A 26,258-nucleotide genomic window follows, 5' to 3' on the forward strand; every position below is an offset into this window, starting at 1 on the left:
AGTGTGAGAACTTGCCTATTCTAGCACAGGGTGAACTCTTAGGCAAGTGTTAGCAGAACAGCCCTAACACGGTATCTTCTGCAATAATGCTCAAAACAGAAGAAATAGCGTATTAGTTTGAACCGTATTAAGTGAAAAACACGCGCAAGAGCGTTTGGCTAGAAAACACACCACCTAGAATCAAGCATATGTGTATGATTATGTTTTAAACAAAATGAGACAGATATTGGATATCCTGAAGAAAACGTAAAGTGCTTTTTATATGCTTGTGGTCTTAAGTACATAGGAAGAGCCCGCTGGATTGGGCCAATGGCCCATCTAGTCCAACATTCTGTTCTCGTAGTGGCCAATCAGATGCCTGTGGGAAACCTGCAAACAGGATTCAAGCACAAGAACACTCTCCCTTCCTGTGGTTTCCACCAACTTGGCAGTCACTCCCCCTCCCCCCCGAAGTTTGTTCCTTTTGGTATCTGTGTGAGTGGTATGATACTGAAGTGCAGCCAATAGTCCTGATTATGAAAATGGGTGAAATCTAGGTTTTTAGTAACAGCTTTATCCCTTAATGGACTGTAACAAAAGAAACACACAAACTTGGATTCTCTAAAATTAATTCATGTTTTATTCCATCTGAGGGAATGCATGGAATGAGGGTCATTCATGTGACCCTGTGGATGGATAGAGTAAAAGGTAAAAAGGACCCCTGGATGGTTAAGTCCAGTCAAAGGCGACTATGGGGTTGCGGCGCTCATCTTGCTTTCAGGTCAAGGGAGCCGGCGTTTGTCCACAGACAGCTTTCCGGGTCATGTGGCCAGCATGACTAAACCACTTCTGGTGCAAGAGAACACCATGACAGAATAAAAAAGTAATAAAAAGCGGTACCTGTATCTACTTGCACTGGCATGCTTTCCAACTGCTGGGTTGGCAGGAGCTGGGACAGAGCAACGGGAGCTCACCCCGTTGCAGGGATTTGAACCGCCAACCTTCTGATTGTCAAGCCCAAGAGGCTCAGTGGTTTAGACTACAGCGCCACCCTTGTCCCATGGATAGGGTATTGGGAAATGGAGGAACTGGATTTAAATCACTTCTCACATATCCAAAATGGAAATAATGGTAAGGCTTCTTTGGAAGGGCAAAGAAGCTGAAGGCTGCATTGCAGATTCTTTTATGGTTAGGAGGCTTGGAAGAATCAGGACAGTTGTTAAAGACATGAGCAAGTAGGCAGAGCTAGATTTGATTGCCCTCTTCTAGGCCAGGATGGAGAACCATTTTCAGTGGGTTGGGCAAGAGGCAAAAGTGTGCAGAGCAGTGAATGTAAAATTTACTCTTGCACTGTAGGCTTGTTTCTACACTCAAACACCCCACTCTATCCTGATGCTTGAACTCAGGAACCATCGTGCCAAATTCAGTCATGCTATCCCAAGAGGTGTCCAAATTCACAGCAAACAGAAACCGTGTTCCAAAATATATAAACAATATAGGTGAACTTTCGTTTTTTCTACTCTTGCAGTGGTACTCTTAACACATATTTATTTTTAAGTACACATCAATTCTGTGGCTAACACTTCTGAACTTCAGAAATGACAGGGAGAGATAATTTTCTTGTCCCATTTGTTCACCTTTTCTTCTCCTTTACAGGAATCGTCTACCTGATAGCATCTCTCAGTAACGTGGAACATACCAGTGTGCTGTTGGCTGTTTCTGCCCGGGATGGAGGTGGCCTTGGTTCCACTGTTAATGCAGTTGTGACTGTGAAGATCCTGCAGACGGCTGTGGCTCCTGCTGTTTTTGAGAGATCACGTTACACTTTTTCCATCCCCGAAGATGCCCCTGAAGGAAGTGCCGTCGGAACGGTGAAAGCAAGGGAGCCCTTGAGTAAGTGGCCTTGGAAGACATTCAGACAGATTCCAGCACCCCCTGATTTGTTACAGGCTACAAACATATGCAGCCAAACTATACTTTAAAAATTACACGGTTCATAAGCCAAAAAACAAACCATGGGTTTGTGCCATGGTTTCATGCCAGAAAACAAACCATGGTTATTCTGCTGGGCTGGGTTAGCACTTTCAGACAAATCTGGGTCAGCCTCCCCAATCTGGAACCTTCCAGATGCTTTGGACTATAACTACTATCATCGCAGGCCAGCATGACTAGTGGTCAGGGTTGATGGGAGTTGTGGTCTAAAACACCAGGTTGGCAAAGACTGAGCTGCTAAACAGCAGCTTAGTGTTATGTTCAAACAAGCCTGTTAAAACTGAATTGAATAGGTGAGCTGAAAAGGCAGCTTTTAGCAATAAATTTGTGGGTATTTAAGGTGTCATGGGACTCTTGTTCTTTTTTAAGCAGCTTGAACACTATATATATTGAGAAGCACAGTGAGAGACTAAAGATGCATCTGTGGCTTCACATATTCTGCTATTCTCCTCTACATAAGCAAATGCTTTAATTACTTAATACATTGCAACCCTTACAGGATGTGGCCTGGCAGTGGCCTAGGAAGGTTTGATACTGACTCTCCATGGTTTCCTGGGAAAAGTCAATTTCCCTAGGCTTTGAGAGCCTCTCCTTCCCCCACTCCGTGCATGCTCTCTATGTGTTACAGCTTCCTGGTTTGTGCAGTGGGTTGAGGTTTTGACCCTTAGTTCTCATAACAGTTATACTAGAGTCTTAAAATTAGGCTATACTGGAATGTTTATGTGTCTGCTTAGAGTGGAATTCCTCTGTTCAACCTGACCTAGTTGGAAAGAGTTCCTGTATAATTTTAAATGTAAGAAATGATATTTATTTCTTCATAAAATTTAATCACACCTATGGGGTGAAAATACAGATCTCGTAAATGGGCTTACTGCGTGCCTTTAAGTTGGTCTGCACAGCATCCATTTTTTTCTACTACACCCTAGAGATTACAGCAAAAAAGAAAGAAAGAAAACGCAAAAACTTAGGAAACAAACATCCAGAGAGGCGTTTAAACTGTTCAACTCACTTAGCACTGCTGTGCCATACATTTCTCAAATGCTCTAGAGCATATTCAGCTAAGTGGATCTTCTAACAAATTGGATGCCTCTTCTTTGACACGGGGGTGTGTTTTGTTTTTAATCTTCTTTACAGATTTATTGGAAACGGTTTCCTACAGAATTTCCTCTGGTGATCCCTACGGAAGGTTTTCTATTGACCCGCAGTATGGAATCATCCGCACTAAGAAGCAGCTCGACCATGAAGCCCATTATCACACCCTTCTCACAGTCCAGTCACAGTTGGGAAGCTCCCCCGTCTACAGCAGTGCCCAGGTCAACATAACCGTGATTGACGTCAATGACAACCCTCCAGTGTTTGTGTCGGAATCTGACCAGATTAATATATCGCGAAGCACGGTGCCTGGCGCAGCTCTTTACATCGCTCATGCGGAGGACAAAGACAGTGGGCTAAATGGTGCAGTCCGGTACGCCATTGTAAGCAATCGATCAAGTATTTTTACCATTGATCCCGTTCTCGGGGTACTGTACCTTGCCAGAACTTTGGATAGTGATAAACAGCATGAACACACGGTGGTGCACATTGCAGCAGAAGATCATGGAAGTCCTCCCTTGAGTTCTCTGTTGATCCTACGTGTGGTAATCGATGAGCATAAGGGATGCCCCACATTGACTTTTGAAAATTTGGTTTATCAGGTGGAAGTCAGTGAAGCAGCACCCATAGGTGTCAGAATTCTGCAAATCCAAGCCCGGAAGTTAGATCCCCAGCGTACCCCTGGGAATGTTGTGTACTCCTTGGAGCATAACATGGATTCTGCTTCATTTAGAATTGATCCAGAAGCAGGTGTGATCTACCTACGGAATCCTTTAGATTATGAACTTACACAAATGCATAGTTTTAGAGCCTTTGTTACTAGCAGAGCAGATAAGTCAGGGCAGAATGCAAGTACATCAGTGATAGTTAACGTAATGGATGAAAATGACAATTCTCCGGTGTTTTTGCGTGATGCCTATTTTTTTGACGTGGAGGAGAGTTCGTTAGCCCAAGGTGTGGTTGGCACAATAGCCGCAGTTGACAAGGACTCTGGAAGAAATGCGCAGCTCTCCTATTTCCTCTTATCAGATGGAAAATATTTCAAAATCAATTCCAATACAGGTAATATGTTTTAATAATCTTCCCTGTTCTCCTTGCGGGATGTTAAGCTTTCTGCTAAACTAGAGTGTTTGTCCTCTCTCTCTCTCTCTCTCTCTCTCTCTCTGTGTGTGTGTGTGTGTGTGTGTGTGTGAATGAATATAATTTGCATGTCCAAATTCAGGGTGAAAACAGTGGGACGTAACAGGCAGACAAAAGAGAGAACAACTGAATTCTCTCCACTGGTGGATCTAGCTTCTGCATACACTCAAAACTCATGATAGGCTTTGCAAAGTGAATTGTCAGTATATTAAAAAGTCAGAAATGTAAATAATATTACCTGCAGGTCACTTAGTAGTATTCTTTCTTTCTTTCTTTCTTTCTTTCTTTCTTTCTTTCTTTCTTTCTTTTACCTTTGAGCTATTATTGAGCAGTGATCAGCAGCTCAAAGGAACGAGCATGGTACTGCTGATGCCATCACAAGTATCTGTGAAAACTGCTAGCAAAGATGGTTACAGATCACTGTCAGGGGCAACACTCAAACCCCTGCAAAAGTGCCAAGTTGGATGGCAAGCAGTTCCACCATTCCACACATACATTACATATGGTCTGAGCAGATGACTTCCAGGACAGATGCTGGTCAGACTTACCAGTCTGATACCTCCATACTTTTTTCATGCCCATCTCTGAATCTTAAAACATTTTCTTAAAACGTTTGCAATCTTCCATTTGTATCTTCCCAGCCCTGCCCTGGGACCTGCCTACATCTTTCTCTTCCTAATACTATCCCATCCTTACCATACCTGACATCTCTTCTCCTTTAACTGATCCATTGGCTTTCAGTTTGTTGTGTTGCTATCAGCTGACTTTCCATTGTTCTTCCTGGTGAAGGATCTACCCTGATCTCAATTTATACCTACTGCTTGCTCCCTTCCACTGTACTATATCTGTAGCTGGAACTCTTGCCGCTTTGGACACAATTCAAGGACATTGGTGTGAAAATGTCTAATAATTTTGTATCACAACTCTATGTGAAATGTAAGATTAGCATTTGAGGAGGTGAAGGTCGCTGGTTGAATCGAATGCCAAAACCCAGGATAAACAAAGACAGGTATTTTAACAAGATAAAATGAAACGCTGAAAATCAATCAGAAGGGATTGTGTAATAAAAAGTCAGGCACGAGTGACAGAGCTAGCTGGCGGGAGAGGCCTTGTACTACACAGATGTGGAATCTGAGACTACTCTCCACTGCTTGCCGTCTGGAAAACGAGGAAAGCAGAATGGCTAATATAGCTGGGTTTAGAGAGATAGTGTGAGATCAAAGAAATACAGCACAGTTCCATAGGAATGGATTTCTTACGAAGCACCCAAAATCCTGCGATAAAGAAGGCCAGCTGGTCGTGGTAAGGGGGTGCAGGGCTGCAGAATATCCTCAGCTCCTACAGCAAAGTGAAGAAAATCCTTGCTGGTCCCTCCAAAGGGTCTGTGATGAGAAATCCCTGGTATATGATGTCTCTTCCAGCTGGCTAACAACTAAAATAATTTTTGCTCTTTTCTGCTGGCTGGAAGAAGGAAATATTTTGGCTTCTTTAGAGCAGCCATCTGGCTTTAAAGTTAGCTGTTTCTGTGTGAAGTGGAGTCACTTGGAGTCCAGCAAAGTTATAATGACCCCAGGGTACACAAATATATGCTGAGTGACAGGATCTCTCTTGGCTTTCTATAGTATGCAGTGTGCATATCAAGTGACTGACGTGGTTAAGGCAGAGTGTGCTGTAAAGCGTGCACAGCTTATTAAAACCTGTTATATGCAGCCCATAATGTTCTTTTTTTTATCACTGTTTCTCCCCCCCCCCCACCAGGTGAAATTATAAACTGGGTTGCATTAGACTATGAACAGCAGACTCACCACTACCTGATTGCTCTGGTGACTGACCACGGGGTCCCGCAACATAATGCCACAATAACAGTCTATATCTCTGTTACCGATCTCAATGACAACCACCCATGCTTCCCGCAGCTTCTGTCTGGAGCAGAGCTACATGTCAAGGTTTGAACAGATTGAAATCCCTTTCCTATCCATGTGTAACCTGAAGAAGCACCTTTGTGTCGCGTATGAATGCTATTAATGTGTGACAGAATGTGAAAGAGTTGTTTTTAAATGAAACGCATGTTCCAACCAGTGTAGGTGTTAAATTTGCATTTTACAGACCAATGTAAGCAAAAAAGGCCTTTTAAACCTCATAGTGTCTTTACTGCAGCACACAATAATTTTTTAAAAATTTGTTTTGAGCACCATCTTGTGGTTAGAATACGGGGAAACAGCCGAAAAGCACAGTTGGCACATAATCAGGACAAGCATGATTCTAATATATCAAACTATTGAGGTAAAATCTGTTTAAACTTAATTTTCAGTTTACTGTAGCTTACATTTGCTGCATATGCTACTAGCCCATAGACATGTTGGTTCTATGCAGCTGCTTATCCCACAGAATGGGAATGCGTGATCAGGGTCTGGGGGACCCAGACTACTTAATTTACTTTTCACATTTTTATCAATTAGTTCTTCACATTGCCTAACGTAATGCAACTTCTGCATGACTTGGAATTTTGAACTGCCCAAATGTTCTTTTTGAACTGCCCATTCTCCCACCCTCTAATAGCCCATTTAATGGGTCTGGATGCCCATTAAAAGCCTTTCCATTTGCACTCTGCCATTCCCTTTTAGTGCTTTAGTTTTGAACCTTTCTTTAATGTATATTAATTTAGTTGGTCTTTCTTCTGTGGAAAGTCTAATTTTAATCCACCTGCTTGCTATTAGGTTTTGGAAGGGCAACCAGCAGGAACCCTGGTTGCCACTATGTTTGCCAAGGACCTTGATTCTGGGAACAGTGGGATCGTGTTATATTCATTGTCCTCAGGTAAAAAAATCCTTACTTCTCAAGTAGAGATAAGAAAGTGCACGATATCCAGATACATTGGGCAAAGTTGTACAACATAAACTGAGGGCAAAGATCTGGTCTTGGCTGCTCTTGGAAACTTCTCTTTTCTGAATCAAACACTGATTCAAGTTTATTAAGTGGAATTCCCACGTCTCTCCATCACATGTGGCATGCTGCCTGTTTATTATGAGGTATATTCAGTTTTAAATGTGAGAGTTGTAAAAATGTCTGATTTTCAAACTTATTATTATTGACATTTCTCTCTTCATGCTTTCATGATCTTTGTAATATCGGGAGTAGCTCTCTCTACCTTTTTATCCTTCCACGCTTGTTTTTGTTGCGTTTAGAATTCTTAATCGAAAGCACTCACTTAGCACACCCAGGATTAAGTTGGTAACACTAAGTAAAACATGTTCAGTGTAGTTTAGGATTTCATCTGTTATAGGCAGATGCTTTCACCGTCCCAGTGGGAAAATGACCTTTCCTTTCCCATGACTAACTGGAAATCTTCTTCCTATAGGAATTGACCATGACAGTCTGGGACAGGGATCAAAAGATAATGTGAGCAAACAATGGGGGCTTGTGTAGATCCTATTTCATCCTTTGTTGGGTCGAATGTTTGCTGGAGAGAATTCTGCAGCAAAACTGTGTTTGCAATCATGTCCTGCTCATTGACTTCCCACAGTCTTCTGGTTGGTCACTTTGAGAACAGGACGCTGGACTCTGAAAGCAGTATGCTGGTCTAATCCTGAAGTGTTCTTATCTTTCCTTTTACTAGGTCCTAGTTTTGGCTTATTTATAAAAAAAATTAAAAAATTGCAGGTCTAAAATGACCCTCTCTAGTGCTAACGATCTGTGATCATGCACTGCATATTTATTCTGGAGTCATTGAACATAAAATAGTGACAGAGCCTCCAGCTTTTTACAGTCCTTATTAAAAAGAGCAAAAGGAGGAAACTAAAAAAAAAAGTCCCATGGAAACCTAACAGACCAATATTTTATTGCTGTCTTATGAGTTAGGCTATAGCCTATTAAAATTCATGCCTAGATACCAGTGTTCGAAACTCTCATTGTTCTAGGTGCATTTTGCAGCAGGGAATTTCATTAGCGCGAGCAGTTTCTGAGCTCTGAGTGCAGTAGTACGCCCAAGATTTTGGATTAAAACTGCAGAGTGGAAGGAAAGGAGGAGCTTTTTCTGCCTCTCCACTTCCAGCTACTCTCTGAAGACTGGAGAAGAGACACTCTGAATAATATTAGGGGGGTGGGCAGGGAAAGGACCAGACCATGTGAAAAATGAACATAACATTTTAGCTGCAGTTCATTCATTTTCAGCTTTGTATTCTTGTTATAAAAAAGTGTGCCTAGACATTCCGTTGTTGTGCCCATAACTTAGGTTTGAGGTGCCATTTAGCTCCTAGCTTTCATATCTCAGTTTCTAACACTGCTTGATACATTTATTAGTCTTTGAAACATGACTCTTCACTTCTGCAACATTAAACACATGGCCGAACTTCATTTTTGAAACAACCATTTTTTTACACTATTCGCATTCAAATATCATTGTTATTTATCCTTAAATGTTGGCTTTTTTTTTCTTAGCAAAGTTGTGATTATTAGCCCGTTTGAATCGAGAATAATTTGTATCCCTGAATTTAAAACTGGTAGAGAATAATGCAATCTTAATACAGATGAATTTTACATTTCTCAACTGTTACGCTTCAACGTAGCTCCAATTTGCATCCCAGAGTCAGCTTATACTTGTCATAATTATTTGTTGGTGAATGAACTCAAACTAAAGTACCATGAAAACCAAATTACCTCTTTTCCTTAACAGAGAAAGAACAGTAACTACTTCCTAAAGTCCTCCCAGGAAGACTTGTAGCCTAACATACTTTCACATACTGCATGTGATATCTTGGGGGAAAGCAAGAAATCCAGACTTCACTAACCCCACAATGACTAGCTCATTCATTCCTAATTGTGAGAAACTGGATACGTGAAACCTGTTTTCTGGGCCTCTCCATGGAAGTAAACCATGGAAGTTGGAGATTGCCTTCCTGAACTACTAGGGTTAGGGTATGCTATAAAATAGCACCACTGTTCAGAAACTACAGCTGGTGCAGAGCATTATTGTTTGGCTCCTGAGGGAATGGGCTGTCAGATGCTGGTGCTGCGTCTTCCTGTTTTTATTCTTGGGTGCAGGCATCAAGAAATCCCTCTGGCCCTTAGGTTAAAAAAGGGAGAAATATCCATTGTTCTTCATGATAAACTTAACTCACTGACAATTACCATTCACTTTTCCTTCTGATTTGGACTCTGGGTTAGGCGGGTAAAATGGTTTTGACTTAGGCATGTGTTGCAGAGTCCTTGGGCAGTAGGATGTTATTATTATCGTTATTTATTAAATTTGTATACCGGCCTTCATCCATAGATCTCAGGGTGGTTCACAGCATAAAAAATTCAAGATAAAAAACACAAAAATACATAGTAAAAAGAAAAACAAATACCTCCCCATTCTCACAATGCATTTAAAAGAGTATCAGGTGTTAATCAGCCAAAAGGTTGGCTGAAGAGGAACGTTTTTGCCTGGCACTTAAAGGTTTATAATGAAGGCCTCCCTCAGGCATCCTGTCTGCTCTTCAGGCCATGTCCCTTGATATTTGGTAAGGCCAACAAAGCTGTTACCACATCCTCTGTGTTTCCAGAGGGCCTAAAATCCATATGGATGCTACACAAGGATTTTGAAGTGGCTCTTACAGTGCCTTTGCAGGGGCAAATGCAAGCACACCTTGTTGCAGCTTCTCTGGATCATTTCTTCCTGTGTTCTACAGCTGTGATCCTTGCATCTTGTCCATTGAACTGTGCATGTACTTCCTATTAGGACAAGAGACAGAAGTACTGTACATCCATAAGGGGCTTGGGGGGGGAGTTCAGTTCACTCTAGTTTTTCAGCCAGGGACTTTCAGAACATGCTGCACTGGTTTACTGGCTCCCATCTCTTGTTTAGTGGAGGTTTTCTGACAATAGTTGTTCTCTCGCAGACTGAAGAAAAGTTGTAGGTGTCAGTTGATGCCGATAGCCTAAACTCAGCATTTAGCAGGAGATTATTTATGAAAATATTTAATAGAGCAGAATCAATATTTGGGAATAGTTGTAAAATGTAGTCAAGTGCAGAATGGTTGCATTAAATTATATTTTATCCCCGTTGTCAGGTTTTTTGTTCTGCTCTGGTTACCAGAAACTATTTTTATGTAGTTTTTGTGCCAATTTTTCACCAAAATTGTTTCTCGTCTTGTTTTATGGTCCGTAAGTATACACATGGGCATTTATATTGATAGTTATGCAGCGTAACCAATCTGTTCTATCTTCAGTATACACCCAGTGTTTATTGAAGGCATCTGTTGCAGCCACTCAGGATTGTATTCGACAAAGTAGTTCTGTCAGCGCAAGGATTTTCGTTTCTGTGATAGAAGTTCTCCTGCAACTTTTCTCCCCCTCCCCAGATCTGCCCCCATAACACATTTAGGGGATGCATATGGAGGGGAATATGAGGGGCAGTTCTACTGTGCAGCCAAAAATCGAACTAACGGGACTACTTTGTTGATACCACCTCAGGACTTAGGTTTGTTCTGTGATGTACTGTTTCTATAGCACTTCTTAATGTGCAAGTATATTAATAGTTTTGTTATCTTTTTCAGGGGAAAGTTTAGGCCATTTTCAGATTGACAGCAGCAGTGGAGAGTTAAGGACCACTGAAGCTCTTTTGTACAATTGGCGTTCAAGCTACCAAATGGCAATCACTGCAGCTGATCAGGGAGTCCCTCCTCTTCAAGGACAAGTAGTCATCACTGTGGAGGTATTGATTTAAAACAGGCATGGTTTTCTTGAAGTATCTGGAGCACAAACCAGTTAGAACATGCCTGGAGCACCCTCTCCCCCACAATCCATATATTTCTCTGCTGAGCCAATACTGGAAAGGGAAAATGTTTTACTCAATTTTAAATATAGGAACTGCAAATGTCGTGCCAAACATTTCTGCCTCATTAAGCGGAAGCCATCAGTGAAAGTGACAAAGGCAATACACTTTTTTAAAAAGAGAAATTAGTGGGAAACTTGCAAACACTCTGAAACACACACACGTGTGTGTGTCTTGGTTGCAAACTAAGTTAGTTGTACTTAGGTCCCATTGGAAGCAATGTGAAATAAATTTCATTGTAATCAATTACAGCTTGTGATCAATGGGACCTAATTATGAATAATTTAGATGGGATCCAACTCTCTGTCTTTATCAGATTGTTCCTTTGCCTGACACTGTTGGCCTGATCAGAGACTTTTTAAAGAGAACTTACTGTCCTCTGAACCAAACCTTGGGAACCTCCTGAGATTGCTTTTCTGAATATACTCACTTATCATCACTGTTGTTGGTTTGTACCATTATGACCAGACAAAAGTGGCAAATTGGAATTGTGCGAATGCAGGCAGTGTTGAACATGATTTAACCTGGTACATTTCAAACCACAGTTGCTATTCTGTCAGGGGATATACTTACTGATTAGCTTCAGTAAAGGAGACTTGCTGGCCCCTGTGTAGAAAGACCATACCTTATGAAGTTTGAATAAATACCTTTAATTTAAGTTTTTTAGTAGGAGCACTGTAATACACACACACACACACACACACACACACACACACACACTGTGTTGAGATAACATTTGTGGTTTGCACAGTGAGTACTGTGCAAGTTATGCACAAGATTGCATAGTATTAAGGAGATTTGCACCTTTTGTAGTTTGCCACTTTTAATTTGTTTTTGAAATGGTGCAGCCTCCTTTTTCCAATATTCCTTCCTCAATTATGGGCCTTCATCAAGACCTCTGTTGCCAGATAAATATAAGATTCATAGCACATTGCCAAAAAGAAGGTAACTTTAGTTAGTTTTAAAGAATCCTCTAGTAGTTTTTCCTGATTATGCGACTGTTGGGTTATGATTCTTGGAAGTGCTTGAGACGGTTAGAAAGATTTGCACCAAAGCAATTCCTGCTGTGATTTGATAACCTTTCTGAAAAATCAATTGATAGATTAAACCATTTATCGTGTTTTGTGTGGGCTGTATTCTTACAAGCACAGGAACTCTTTCGGCTATTAGGGAATGATAAATTTGTGGCTGAGGAATGGGCGTCGATAAGAAGCCTCTTCTAAGTGTAAACACTTGTGCTGCTTGTTGAATTCCTGAGGTATATTAGCATTAGCTGAAGTACATGTGCTCAGGCTGAGAACAATGAATGTCCTAGAAAAAGTAAAGTATATTTTCAATAAATAAGAGGAGTATTAGTGCTATTTGCTTGTTTCGCTTTTCAAACTTTGTTCTTTTGTTTCAGGTAATCCCACTTCCCCAAGGGAGATCTGTTCCCTCCCCAAACATCAGACATTTTGTCCTACCAGAAAATTTTAGGCCTGCGCAAATGCTGGGCTCTCTAAAATTACCTCATCAGCACCCATATTCCAACAGAAAACAGCATTTTAGCATATTTGAAGAAGATTCTGATGCTCCATTTGAAATCAGCAGTGCTACTGGGGATCTGTTTCTTTCCAAGGAACTTGATTATGAAACAGCATCTCACTACTTCCTTAGAGTTGTTGTGAACGAATACCTGAATAGTTCTCCACAGAATAATACTTTTTTCCTTAGTATTGATGTCAAAGATGAAAATGACCACTCACCATCTTTCCAGGATGACTTCGTTGTAATTGGGATAGAGGAGAATGTGCCCGTTGGCACCTTGGTGTACACGTTTAATGCAAAAGATGGAGATGGAAGTTTTTTAAACAGCAACCTTCAGTATTCTATACACGGGAATGGCTTTGCTGAAAATCCCTTTCTCATTCACCCCTCTTACGGTAGCTTAATCACAGCAGTTCCCCTTGACCGAGAGATGACTCCATTTGTTGTCCTGACAGTATCAGCAACAGATCAGGCTGCAAACTTGACTGATCGCAGGCAGAGTTCATTGACAGCAAAAGTCATCATTTTAGATGTCAACGATAACCACCCTAGCTTCGTTTCATCTCCTCTTTCCTACGTTAGAGAAGACGCAGAGGTAGGCTCATTAGTGCATCACATACTTGCACGGGATCTAGACCAAGGAAGGAATGGACAAGTCACATACCATCTTCTCTCGAATAATGAAGACCATCCATTTGTAATAGATAAAACTGCAGGTAAGGGTAAAAAGGGCTAAGTTAGCCCATAGAAGTCGCACTGGGAATTCTTTCCATCTCCTTTTTTTTTTTAAAAAAAAAATTGAACTCTTGACAGCAACTTTTTGATTGAACATAGAGCAAAAGTGTTGTGGAAACTTGTAAACATTCACCAGCTTCCACACAGAATTTAACATATATTAAAGGACTGTAGAAATGCATGATCCAATTGAGTGTCAGTCTCAGCCCCAGTGACAAAGTGTCAAGGAAAGAAGCAAACAGGCAAGTTAAGCACCTCTGTAAGGGAAAAGGCACATACTAGTAATTTATTTAGCAGCACTTGGCCCACAATCCAGAATCGGAAGCAATGGTTTGAAGCACATTTGCAAACTATGCTTTGAGCTCTGATTTGTGCAAACAAAAAGCAGGTTACAAATGGAGAAGGTCAGCAGGGATATGGGAGCTATCTAGTGTATTACACAGGGTGTGTGAAAATAAGGCATAGGTGTTTGTTCCCTTGAGGCCAGCTTTTCCAGCTGACCTGGAGAAGTTGAGGCAGAAAGTCTTATGTAATATCTCTTCTGCTGCAGTGGAGAATGAGTGGCTCACGGAAGGGGGGGTGTCATTTTGATGAAAATGGAAGTGATCCCTTAAAGGGGACTTTTTCCTTGTGGATATAGCAGGCAAAGGCAAATCTTCTTTATGGTAATGTTTTCTCTGTACTTTAGCAACTCAGACCTTGGTTTGGCATCTGAATGATGGTTTGCACAAACCATTGATTTGACATGAGAGCTGAACTGAGCCATAGAAAAGCTTTACTGAAACACCAACTGCATTGGGATAAATTTTATATCCTTACGACAATTTTCCCTCTCACAACAGGACTGCTAACTACCGCCTTTGCTTTGGATCATGAACACCAAGAATATTACAACCTGACCGTTGTGGCCCTTGATAATGGTACCCCAGCTCTGTCTGCAACTCAGAGTCTGACAATAATTGTTGTCGATGTGAATGATGAAGTTCCAGTGTTTACCAGATCTCTATATGAATCTTTCATCTGTGAAAATGAAGATCCAGGAGCAGTTGTCATTAAAGTTGAAGCCATAGATAAAGATTCAGGTAGTTTGCTTTCTACAACAAATTGACAAATTCACAGTATTTTGACATCAACCTTTGAATAGATTTCCAAGCATAACTGAGTATTTAGTGTTTTGAGGAGCACTCTTCTTTGCCCTTTATTTTTTTCTCTCAAAAGCATTTTTTTAAAAAAGTGACACGTTTAATAGAAATTGAAAACATGCATTAATATTATTTGGCCAGAGTGGGGCGCTGTAATCCCAGCATCTGTTTTTTTCTCCATTATAGCTAAAAAGAGATTGTGACCTACAGGAGCGAACCTTTTCTAAACATAAAAAGTAACAACACAAACACTTCCTTTGCATTTTAATGTTCCCAAATACTAACGTTAGAAGTAAAAGGAGAGGTTCAGCTCCTGTGGAATTTTCCCTAAGCAAAAATACTTCCAAAATTCAAGTTTACAGGATCGGTTGCATCTGTTAATGTCCCATGAATTTTAGTGGGATTTAAGTTTAAAGATTTAAGTTTAAGTTGTGTGGTGATGCTACTACAAGAATCCAGGAAGGACCTAGGAACTTGCTCTTGGGGTTCCATGAAATAGCACTACCCATGAAGAGTTCCTAAGTCATATTTTTCATACGTATGCTTGCAGAGATAACAGAAAAATACACTCCCCTGGAGGCAAATCAGACTGGTCCAAAATTTGCACCACAACTTTATACATAGACTTGGATCGTATGTTATGTACAAGTAACCTTAAAGTGGAGCAGCTACCTGGTGGACCTGTGTGGTTCCAGATCATCATATTGCATTGTTTTTAATGTTGCTGTTAACTACAGCAGTATAAGCAAGACTACTTAAAAGATGGAGGCTTGAGTACAAAGAGATGCACTGGCAGTGGTTTCATCAGGGGAAGATTTTGGGCAGGTCTCCAGGGTCTCACTTAAAAGAATAGGCAGGTCCCAGACACAGCATTGCTGACTTACCAGTTTTTGAGTGAGGCAATTCAAATTAACTTCCAAAGAGGAACCCCTACCATACCAGTAAGCTGCATTGAATCCAGAATCTAAAATGGCCTAATTGTGCCATTTTGTACTTTGCAAGAGGTGGGGTTTCTCAGTATCTCCCTTGGAAAACCTCCTCAAACCCCGTGTAGCGCTTAGCAAGCTGGTCCCCAAACTGAATCTGTCTGTATCTGTAATACAGACAAATATTTAACTTTTACCTAGCTGCAAGTCATATACAATAACCTGAGATGCATACTTGTTATCCTCTCTGCAAAATGTAGGATTAAATCCATTATACTTAATAGCACCAGTTATTTTGCTGTATAACACGTTATGAAAATGGTGCCATGCTTTCCTCGGGAGAGCACTGAAACCACAAGAAATATGGGAACAATTTATTCTGAAGCAATAAAGGATGCGAATGGGAAACAGAGTTCCCACTACAGAAGGCATACAGCTATAGCAAGAAGCAAACAGCTGCTAAAGTTCATAAACAACATTTTCTCCCGCAGCACTGAGGAGAGTGGTATTGATTTTGCATGGTAACGAAGTATTACGGAACGCCATATAAACTGTAGTTGCAGCTACCCCATTCTTAAGTAAAGTGCACAAATAACAGTCAAGAAGGCAGGGTTCTCAAGTAGTGAAACACACCTCCTTTAGGTGGCTGGGCATTTGCTGGATGATGACAAGTGCATTCTAGATCAGAGTTATCAGTCTTTTCATGCTGAGGTCCATGTGTAGGGCGAAAGACTGAATCTGTAGTGGAATTGAGGGGGCAAGATTAAATGAGGGGAGAACCACCTTGAGCTCCTTGGAGAAAAAGGTGGAACGTAAGTGAAATCAAACAAACAAACAAACAAACGGTATGTTTGGCTTGTGATTCTTATTGTAGTTGCCAACACCATGTGTCCCATAGCCAATTTTCAGTTGGTTTCACCAAAAAGTAGTTAAAAATATCACCTCGTAATGTGATAAGAATAGTGTATTTAAACCACCCTATTTTTAGTATGAGGTTGCTTATTAAGGCTGCTTCTGCTGCTTGTGGGCAATGCAGAAATACAGGGGCTACATGTCCATAACGACTTGGAAAGCTGTTGTATACAGAGTCAGTCGCCTAGCCCAATATTGGTTGCCTACCCAATATTGGCTTCTCTGAGTGGCTGCAGCTGAATTTAGGCAGGGGTCATTCACCTCCTTATCTACCTGGTGCTTTTTAAATAGAGGTCCTGGGAATTCATGCAAAACATGTGCTCTATCTCAGAGCTACAGTTTCCCTCCATTAAGAGATAAACGAGACTTGTATGAATTCCCTCTTACTCTCTTAAATTGGTTAGGGCATACACATAAATGTTCTCCTTACTGGGTACTTCTGACTTACTGAGATTTCCAGATTACTAGATCTTGTACACCCAGTAACCCTGTGTTGTTTACTGTATTCTGGTTTGTATTGCATAAACTACAACATTGGCTCTGCCTGATTAGGTAGGGGTTTCTTAGATGGTCACCTGAGGAGCTACATGGCAAGCACCTTTTAATATTTGGAGAATTAGGAATGATGTCTAATGCAGTATAACTTGGCAAGAAAAAACTCGCACTAGACTCACACAAGTTCTTGGTGCGAGCCAGCAAGAGTTCTCCAGATTTTTATAAATAGGTTTATGTTTGTCTTTCAGTTCATTACTAAAGTTGTGCTGAGCTTTTTTGTTTTATACAAGGGATTCTATACAAGTAATAATGAATTCAGTTACCTTTATACCAAAATATTTCCATAGGAAAATAGCTAGTAAGCCAGTACCTGGACTATTAATACTGAGGTTTGATACACTTAGATGATTTATTGGTTTTCCCATTGTATTTTAAGGAATCAATTCTCTACTCCAGTATGAAATTTTACCAGGTCCTGGATATGAAACTTTTCAAATAAACCCAGATACTGGAGAGATTACAACAGTCACCTCGCTTGACAGGGAGGCTCAAGATAAATTCACTATTAAAGGTAAGAATCTACTTCAGTTTAATGGGTGTTGCACAAAATTTGCAAGTAAATCAGTGGTTTTTTAACAAAAAACCCCCTGAGATTTTAATAGAAGTTGTTACTTATTGTCTCTACGCCAGGGCAACAAAATTTAATGAAACAAAAGCAGTGCAATGTGTTCAGAAACATAAAGTTGTGTTGTGTCTTAGGAGGAACAGCATGCAAAGTTTGTTGTTCTCACGTTGTTGGCAGGCAGTCTACTGTACCTTGCTTTTGTATACTAGCTTTCAAATGTGCTTTTCTATTTAGTGCTGGTTCAAGACAGTGGAACTCCCATTTTATCCAGTACAGCGACAATAATCTTCAGAGTACTGGATGAAAATGACCACGCTCCCAAGTTCATCCTTCCAGTTTCTGAGATCCAAATTATGGAGAACCAAGAGCCTTCAACAGTATCAACTGTGTTGGCTGTAGACAAGGACGCTGGTGGTAATGGGACTGTGCAATATCACATCATTGGTAGGCTGAATTGCTTTATACTCTGAATATTAAAAATGTCACAGTGTAATATTTTCTGATCTCTTTAGAGGTTTTAACTTATTTTATTATTTAAATTGTTTTGCACTTGGTATTTATCTTGCAATGGCATGGATAAACAAAATGGAAATAGGCCTGCAATGAGGAGGGGTGGTCTTCTTCTTGTCTGGATAAGGAAAAATAAGGTCCCTAGTAGCCAAAGCATAAACAGTAACAACCCAGAATATAACAAACAATAGATATAGATATTACAACACTAAATAGCTTTGCTTCCCATAGGTAAACTTTTGGTAGAGTAGCAAGTCAAAATAACTCCTTTTGGTTAACAATTTTTGTAGGTTCCGTTGTGTAACTGAAGTTGGCAAAAGAGTACCTTGCTCAGCAGCAATAGATCTTGCAAGTTTGATTTGAGGAGGACAGAGGGGAAGAGAATCCATTTGACAGAACAGTTGCTATGTAAATTCAGGTGGTGCTTCATATCTACTACTGTGACCTGATTTAAATGAAATGCAGGTCTCAGGAAAGTATACCTGGGGCCCATAGTTGCAAAAATTTTACTATCAGGTGGATTGGTGTGTGTTTTTATAAGTGGTCCTTTAAAGAGAATGCTCAACCAATGTGTTTGCTCCATTTTAAAGGTGGAAATGTTAGAGAATACTTTGCATTACACAAAACGTCAGGAGACCTCTTCACCACTTGTAGCTTAGACAGAGAAACTGACAGCAACTTTACCCTGGTTATTGAGTGTTTCGACTTGGGCAGTCCACCAAAAAGCTCGGTGACCCAGCTGCATATCAAAGTCCTGGATGAAAATGACAACAGTCCCTTGTTTGCAAGAAACCAGTATCAAGTGTCAGTGAGAGAAGATATTGGAGAACGGTCAGCAGTTCTTGAACTTTTTGCAGCAGATGCAGATGAGGGTCCAAATGGTGAGGTCACATACTCTCTCACAGAGGACATCCTTGGAGCCTTCACCATTGACAGGATTACTGGTGTGATATTTACTACCAAACTGCTGGACCGGGAATTAAAATCTCAGTATGTATTTAAGGCTTTGGCAACAGACTCTGGCATCCTCGGACCAAGAAGCACGAGTGTTACTGTAATTGTGCATATTGAGGATCTCAATGACAATAGTCCCTTTTTCCTACAGAATCCTGTCATTGTTCATGTATCTTCTCACACACCTATAAATCAGACATTGGCTACTGTGAGAGCCAGCGATGTTGACCTAGGACTAAATGGAGTTGTGAATTTTAGGTTCCTGAAACCACAAACCATGTTTCAGATGGGCCCAAGCACGGGAGAAATTTTTCTTCGAGAACCTGTACCTCATGAAGGCCTCGTTTCACACCTCCTGATAGTGGCTTCTGATCAAGGAGTCCCAGCTAGAACAGCGACTGCACTTTTGGCCGTCTATTCGGAAGCACAGGCAGAGATTATTTCATTCAGCCGTACTGAATATGAAGCAGCAGTTCCTGAAAATAGTGAAATAGGTGGGTACCTAGTCATGATCTTTGTTTATGTTCTACAGCCAAAAATGTGTTATTGTGGGAGTTTCTGTAAGGGACATGAAGAACCTCTTACAGCAAATGCAGTCATGAGTTAATTGTTGATATTTGAATAGGAATTTTATGTTCAGACTGAGTCTGAATGGAATCATGCCTGAGTTGTTGCTCAGGCATCTTATCTTATTTTTCTGTTCTGTGTGTGTATACTGTGCATTCTAGATGAAGAAAGGTGTTGCATCAGACACAGACTCCAATTTTAAGTACTGAACATGGTGGGAGTTGTGTTCACACAAACCAGGTGAGAAATAAATTAGGCTGCATAACTGCCTGAGCTCATGCAATCATGGTTTAATGTTACTGTGTAATCAGCAGGTGTACCTATGAACAAAAAAAGTGGGGGGATCTTGTATTATTTAAATAACCTAGTTGATAGGAGGTACAATTTTTATCGTACCTTTTGCTGTGTAAGTTTTAGTACTTGGGGAAATTATTTGCTCAGTGTTTTTCCATTGACAGCCTGTCTAAGCTTTAATTGGAGCTAGTAGTGTTGGTCATCTAGAAAAGTGGTAGTCAGTGAAGGCCCTTCTTATGATTTCTAGTTTGCAAATATATTTCACTTTCTCTGTTAAATGCAGTAATTTTGTTTTGCATTTCTATACATGAGTTGAGCACAACATTTGCTTCATATTGCCCTTACCTGCCTGAATCAGCAGACTGTCTGTGAGTTTGTTCATTTTGAAACAAGGTGCTAATTAACTGGGATTTCCAACTTCTTGATTGCAGAGATCTGTGGTTCTTTAATCTCTGTGCATGTGTGTGGTGAAAATGTATGGTGCTTTCCTAAGCTCAATGCTAACAGCATTCTCTCACAAATGATTCCCCCCCCCCCCATCTTTCATGGTTTTTTTTAAAACAAGGCTCTTAGTAAATATGCATGTGATTATTAAAATTCAATGAGATAATCTGTTATTGAAATGGTCTGTTACAAATATGGCTTTGTAAGGGGTGTAGTTTGACATTATGGAAATTCCCTAAGGCGTTGTGGTAAGAGAATAGAAACAGCCTGCTGCTAAATAGTAATAAACATAAATAAGAATAAATTTGGATAGTTTTGATTAAAGCACACTGAGGGAATATTTAGAGTGGAAATGTGGGAGTCTGCCTGCTTTAGCTTGGGAATTGGCTCTTGGAGAGAAACAGTTTGCAGGATAGGATCTAGAAGTTCTTCTGTAGAGATTTAGACTTTTTATTTGCTCTATTTTGGTTTGCCCTCATTAATATGGGAAACCAAAAGGGAGAAAGTCAGCATTTAGGAAAATAATTCTTTATACCTTTTCCCACACATGGCAAACTGTGTTGATGGTAATGTCTAGTGGGATAGGCAGTATCATCCCAGCCCAACATGCATTCATTTATTTTTACCACCACTCCTTCTAATGCTGAGCTTGATCTCAAATGGGGCCACTGAGCAACAAGAAGGAAGTAGCCAGCATGCCTGAGGGAAACAAAGATACTTGCAAAAGAACAGGTTCAGAAATTGAACCTGAGAGGGTCAAACAAACAATCAATCAAACAGTCTCATAAGGGTTGAGCTGCTTAGTAGCTGTGGAACATTGAGCATCTGCTGGAGGAGAAAGGAGAGATGAAATTGGGCAGTTGAATGGAAGTAGCTGAAGAACAAGATGTATGGTCTCAGCCTCCTGGTAATCTTCAAGATGCCAGCAGCCTAGCTGAAAGAAAAGGCAAGAAGCACAAAGAAGAGAGTCGAAACAGCAAAAGAGGGTGGAGAAAGAGATGCATTAGATATTTTTAAAAAGCAAAGAGAACTATCTCATTATTTAGAGAAGTAATTTCTGGGTACAAATATTTTAAAATTTCTCCAGGAACAGAAGTGAGGCCTGTCTATAAGAAATCAGTGGAGAAATGCAAGATTTTAAATGTAGCTTTGGAAGATGATGGATGAGGCATAGCTCAAGCGAGAGAGGAAAGACAAAGATACAAAAGGAGGGGAAGAAAAAGCAAAAACCAAGAGCAGAGGTGGCGGGGAGGAAGCGTCTCCACCCGCATCATCCAGCCAAGACACTGAGGTCCAACGCCGAGGGCCTTCTGGCAGTTCCCTCACTGCGAGAAGTGAGGTTACAGGGAACCAGGCAGAGGGCCTTCTTGGTAGTGGCGCCTGCCCTGTGGAATGCCCTCCCAGCAGATGTCAAGGCAATAAACAACTATTCTACTTTTAAAAGACAACTGTTTAGGGAAGTTTTTAATGTCTGATGCTGTATTGTTTTTAATATTCAGTTGGAAGCTGCCCAGAGTGGCTTGGGAAACCCAGCCAGATGTGCGGGGTATAAATAATAAATTATTTATTTATTTATTTATTTATTTATTTATTTATTTATTTATTTAAAAGATTGGGTGGGCAACAGAGGAGATTTTTTGGGGGGGAGAGACTATAGCTTTTCTGAGGAAACCAGAACCTTAGTCTGTCAAAAAGGCACACTTTAACCACGGAATGAGCCAGAAGAAGACGTACAAGATGCCGTCCAACCATCTTAGGGACTCCACTCTGGATTTGTGTAGGGTTTCCTCCTTAAGCTTTTCATCTCCCAAAGATGTTCAGCATGGAAATTATCAGGCAAGGTAACATTAGGGAAATGGTCTTACCATCAGCCTGACAAAGACCAGCATTCTGGGTGAGGGTGTCGCCAGCACTCCATGCGTCAGCATTAGTGGCCAGACACTTGAGACGGTAGGTGATTTTGTTTACCTGGGCTCCACCATAACCTGCGACATCTCCATTGATGCTGAGCTAGAAAAGTGCATCGGCAAGGCAGCTGTGGCAATGGCTCGGCTCTCCAGAAGGGTATGGGAAAATGTGATGCTAATGTCCAATACCAAGATGAATGTCTACCAGGCTTGTGTGTTGAGCTCACTGCTTTATGGAAGTGAGCTGTAGGCAACTTACAGCCATCAGGCATGGCACCTTCCAAATTCCCTGTGGCAGGAGGATTTTGGGTATCACATGGCAGGGCAGAGTTTCAAACAAATATGTGCTTTTACAAGGCCGTATCGCCTAGCATGTTCACACAACTGTCTCAACAATGTCTATTCAGGCTTGGTCATGTCTACAGAAGATGGCAGGATCCCCAAGGATGTGCTCTATGGGAAGCCAACTTCAGGCACCAGGCCCATTGGCAGACCAACTGTATCACAAAGATGTCTGCAAATGTGACAACATCTACCCTGCCATGTGTGAATCCCTTGCAGACAACAGCAGTGCCTGCAGACAGACAGTCAGGCCATGTAGCCATAGCAGTGACCAAAGGAGGAATGACTGCTGGGGGGCGTCCAGAGAGAAGAAACGCCATGGTGCATCTGCAGTAGCACAACCAGATGCCTTCATCTGCCCCAGCTGCAACAAAACATGTCTAGAGCAACAGCAGGTCCTGCAACCTTCCAACAGTTGGATCTCACTCCCAACTCCTCCATTGTCTCCCAAGACAAATAGATGCCAACATGTGATCTTTCACACAACATAAAAGTCAATTCTGGAAAACTAGAAGAATCCAGCAAGTTATTTGCTTCCAGAAAAAAAACATTGCAACCCCATTAACCTGGAAAAATTGCATGCATTGTAATTTCATGTGATGACATTTAAATTTAGTGTGATGTGGTGATATATTGATCAAAAAGCCACTGTTTTACAACACAACAGGTGATGCAGCTTAAAAGGAACATTTGAATCTGGGATAAAAGCACGAGTATTATCAGGAAAATGCATTAATCACCACATCTGAATGTACCCTATTTCATTTTTGTCTGAAAGTTTCTATTATGTGATAGTGCGAGACTCTAAGAATGTAGTTGCAATGACTCTGACCAGCAATCAGAACTCCAGTTCCCATGATTAATTTCGGCTTTTGAATACCTGTTAGTTCCACCTTTTTACTTCTGTAGAACTTCAATTCATTCCTGCTTTGCTTAGAACTTCTCAGAAGCAGCAGAGCCCTTTGCCATAACATCATGTGTAGTTTCTACGTGGATATTGTTGCTTCTGTGGCCAGGTAGGCAGCAAATAACAAGGCAGTTAACATTTCCTTTATTCCTGTTTTTAGAAATTACAGTGTAAAGTACAAACATGAGAATTTTGTACTAGCATCAAGCCAGACTATAGAGATGGTATGTTCCTGACCCCTGGGTCTGTTTGTATTTACAGAATGTTTCCTGTAATATAATAAAATCTCATTTGGAAAAGGTCAATATACAGTAACCTGAATCCATCACAACTGATTAAAATCAATTGCCATGTTACAGAATTGGTTTCACAAGTGGCTAAAATTCCCATAGCTTTAATCTTGTTAGATCTTGAGGAAACCTTAACAACAAAAACCTATGTTGGTAACTGTTTTCTAAACTTAATCACAGTTAGATGTGATGTGTTTGGTTAGGATAATGCCTCGTGTTTTGTTTGTTCTTCCTACTTTTGCTACAAACAGAATGGTTGTTTATTTCATGCCTTTTGCTATGATAGATCAGTTCTCTTCTGGATTCGGGATCTCAATGAACAACGGTATACTCTCTTTGATGTTAATAACAAACTGTGCAAATCTTTGTGAAACATCTTGAGGCTAATTCTTGCAACACTAAAAAACGTGTAACCCACTGAAATGTTTGACTTTTTTCTTTGACCAGCTTGAACACCCCTTTCACCCAAAACGTATCACAAAATGACTTTGAAATACCTCATTTTCAAAAGGCATTTGCCATGTGGTATATGGTGGTGGGGGTCTTCTGTTTGGGAGAAACTTAAGTAAATGTGTTTAGTTTGGTTCTTTGAAACATGACTATATTTTGGTTTTTTTAAATTGTTTGTTTATTTGGGTTTTTCCTTTCTTTTCCTCAGTAGTGCTGTGAGAAACATTTTCTTTCTTTTAAGAAAGAAAGCATAGGGCTGCTTAAGAAATCAGGGGCTGCAAGCTTCCTTCAAAAGGACCAGTTAGTCTTAATGTTGTAGCAGACGTTATGCAAGGTACTTGTTGCACAAATTAGGTGACAGTGAGTAACTTTTTGAAATGAAGAACAAGCTGGATTTGAAGCAGACACCAGAAAACAAGCAAGATCAGGTTGTTTAGAACATCATACAAATTTTGCTCCATATTTTTTATTCTAAATGACCTGGTCTTGCTTGTGGATCATCACTAGTGCATTGTGAAACTACCATTCTTTCATATTGACTTTGGAACATTCCCTCTACTCTACTGGTACATTTGCATGCATTGATTAAACATGGTACAAAATTGAAATCTTTGTCTGATCATTACCTTGTGCCCTCGTGTGTTCCTCTATCCCTACAATCATGTGTTTCAACATGCTGTCTTTCAGCACAGGATGCTTGTACATACTCACAAAGAGAAGGGAGGCAAGGAGAAATGAAAGGAAATAAATCTGCAACAAACTGGGGATGTGAATTAATTTTAGCACTTCCCCATTTTAAATTGGAAAGAAGGAAGATAAGCAGAATACAGGGCCAGATGAACTCACAGATCAACAGAGGAATAGATCCAGGGAAATAAACCCATTCCTGCTGCTTATGTACTGTAATTTGGGGGGGGGGAATGCTATTATGACATCCTTGTCCAAATTTCTGTCTAAAGTTTTGGCTGCTGCACCTCAAAAAGGATATTGTAGAACTGGGAAAGGTTCAGGAATGAGCAGCCAAAATGATAAAGGGGGCTAGAGCATCTCACGTATATGACAAAAGGTTACAAAGTTTGAGGTTTATGGAAAAGGTAAGGGGGAGCATGATAGTGCTTTATAAAATTATGCATGGTGTGGAGAAAGTAGATAAAGAGGAACCCCCCCCCATTTTTATCATTTCTCATGATAAAAGAACCAGTGGTCTTCCAATGAAACTTAACCTTGGGAGACCCAGGACAGACAAAGTGAAGTACTGATTCATGCAGCGCACAGTTAAACTATGGGATGTTGGGATAGCCACCAACATGGGTGTCTTTAGAGGGGGGGTTAGACAAATTCATGACTTTTAATGGTTACTAGTCGTGGTGTCTATATTGTACGCAGTATTAGATGCCATATGTCTCTGAATATTACTTCATGAAGAGTAGGAGCATGCTGTTGTGCTAATGTCCTGCTTGTGGCCACTTGACTGACCACTGTGAGAAGAGAGTGCTGAATGAGATAGGCCTCTGGCTCTCATTAAGTTCTTAAGCATAACTGTGTCCTGTTCTTAGAATAAATGAGTTCCACACCCCAATGCAATATTCGATGCTCTCCAATGCCTTCTGCAGTTTTAGACCACTTTCTTACACAGTCAAAATGTGGATGGGTAATGTTCATGAATTAGTGTGATGAATAGGTTTGACCGGTTGGTGAGGCTGACAAGAGCTGTTCTAGAGAACAGAATAATACCTGTCGTTATTATATGACTATATAAACAACGTGCAAAAATTCTCCAGATAGGAGACGGATGGCTAAACTTTCATAGTTCAACCTCACATGGAATAAATTAATAACTGGTTAAGATAAAATCTTTCCAAGTTTTAGTCACTGCAACATATTCTTGTTTTTCTAGGCACCTCTGTTTTCACTGTGGCTGCATATGACCGTAGTCTGATGGGAAAGAATTTAAAACACACAATCATCGGTGAACATGGAGATATTTTCTACATCCATCCCATCATGGGTAAATCAGCCTATCTATCTGCATCTGTACTAAAACCATTTGAGGCTTTTGTAAAATATTTTCCACACTTGAATTATGATTGCTTTTGTATAAACATTATCTCAGTGGTTAGTGTTAGTTTATTTAAGTGCCAGTGGAAGCTGGCTTTTGGCCTTTAAATTTAACAAAGATGTGTTTGCTAAAATCAAACTTTCTTAGGATTGCTT

General features: G+C 40.5%; 1 protein-coding gene across 1 annotated transcript in view; it reads left to right on the forward strand.

Moving 5' to 3' along the window:
• Window positions 1-26,258, forward strand: part of DCHS2 (dachsous cadherin-related 2) — a 100,408-nt gene that overhangs the window by 59,603 nt on the left and 14,547 nt on the right. Inside the window, exons 4-14 of the mRNA XM_053403067.1 lie at window positions 1,636-1,872; window positions 3,106-4,125; window positions 5,962-6,149; window positions 6,921-7,020; window positions 10,740-10,897; window positions 12,420-13,260; window positions 14,122-14,361; window positions 17,191-17,325; window positions 17,614-17,823; window positions 18,480-19,337; window positions 25,942-26,052. Coding sequence (XP_053259042.1) covers window positions 1,636-1,872; window positions 3,106-4,125; window positions 5,962-6,149; window positions 6,921-7,020; window positions 10,740-10,897; window positions 12,420-13,260; window positions 14,122-14,361; window positions 17,191-17,325; window positions 17,614-17,823; window positions 18,480-19,337; window positions 25,942-26,052 — 4,098 coding nt within the window. The remainder of the gene's footprint in view (window positions 1-1,635; window positions 1,873-3,105; window positions 4,126-5,961; window positions 6,150-6,920; window positions 7,021-10,739; window positions 10,898-12,419; window positions 13,261-14,121; window positions 14,362-17,190; window positions 17,326-17,613; window positions 17,824-18,479; window positions 19,338-25,941; window positions 26,053-26,258) is intronic.

This window comes from Podarcis raffonei, chromosome 9 (genome assembly GCF_027172205.1).
Source record: "Podarcis raffonei isolate rPodRaf1 chromosome 9, rPodRaf1.pri, whole genome shotgun sequence".
NCBI lineage: Eukaryota > Metazoa > Chordata > Lepidosauria > Squamata > Lacertidae > Podarcis > Podarcis raffonei.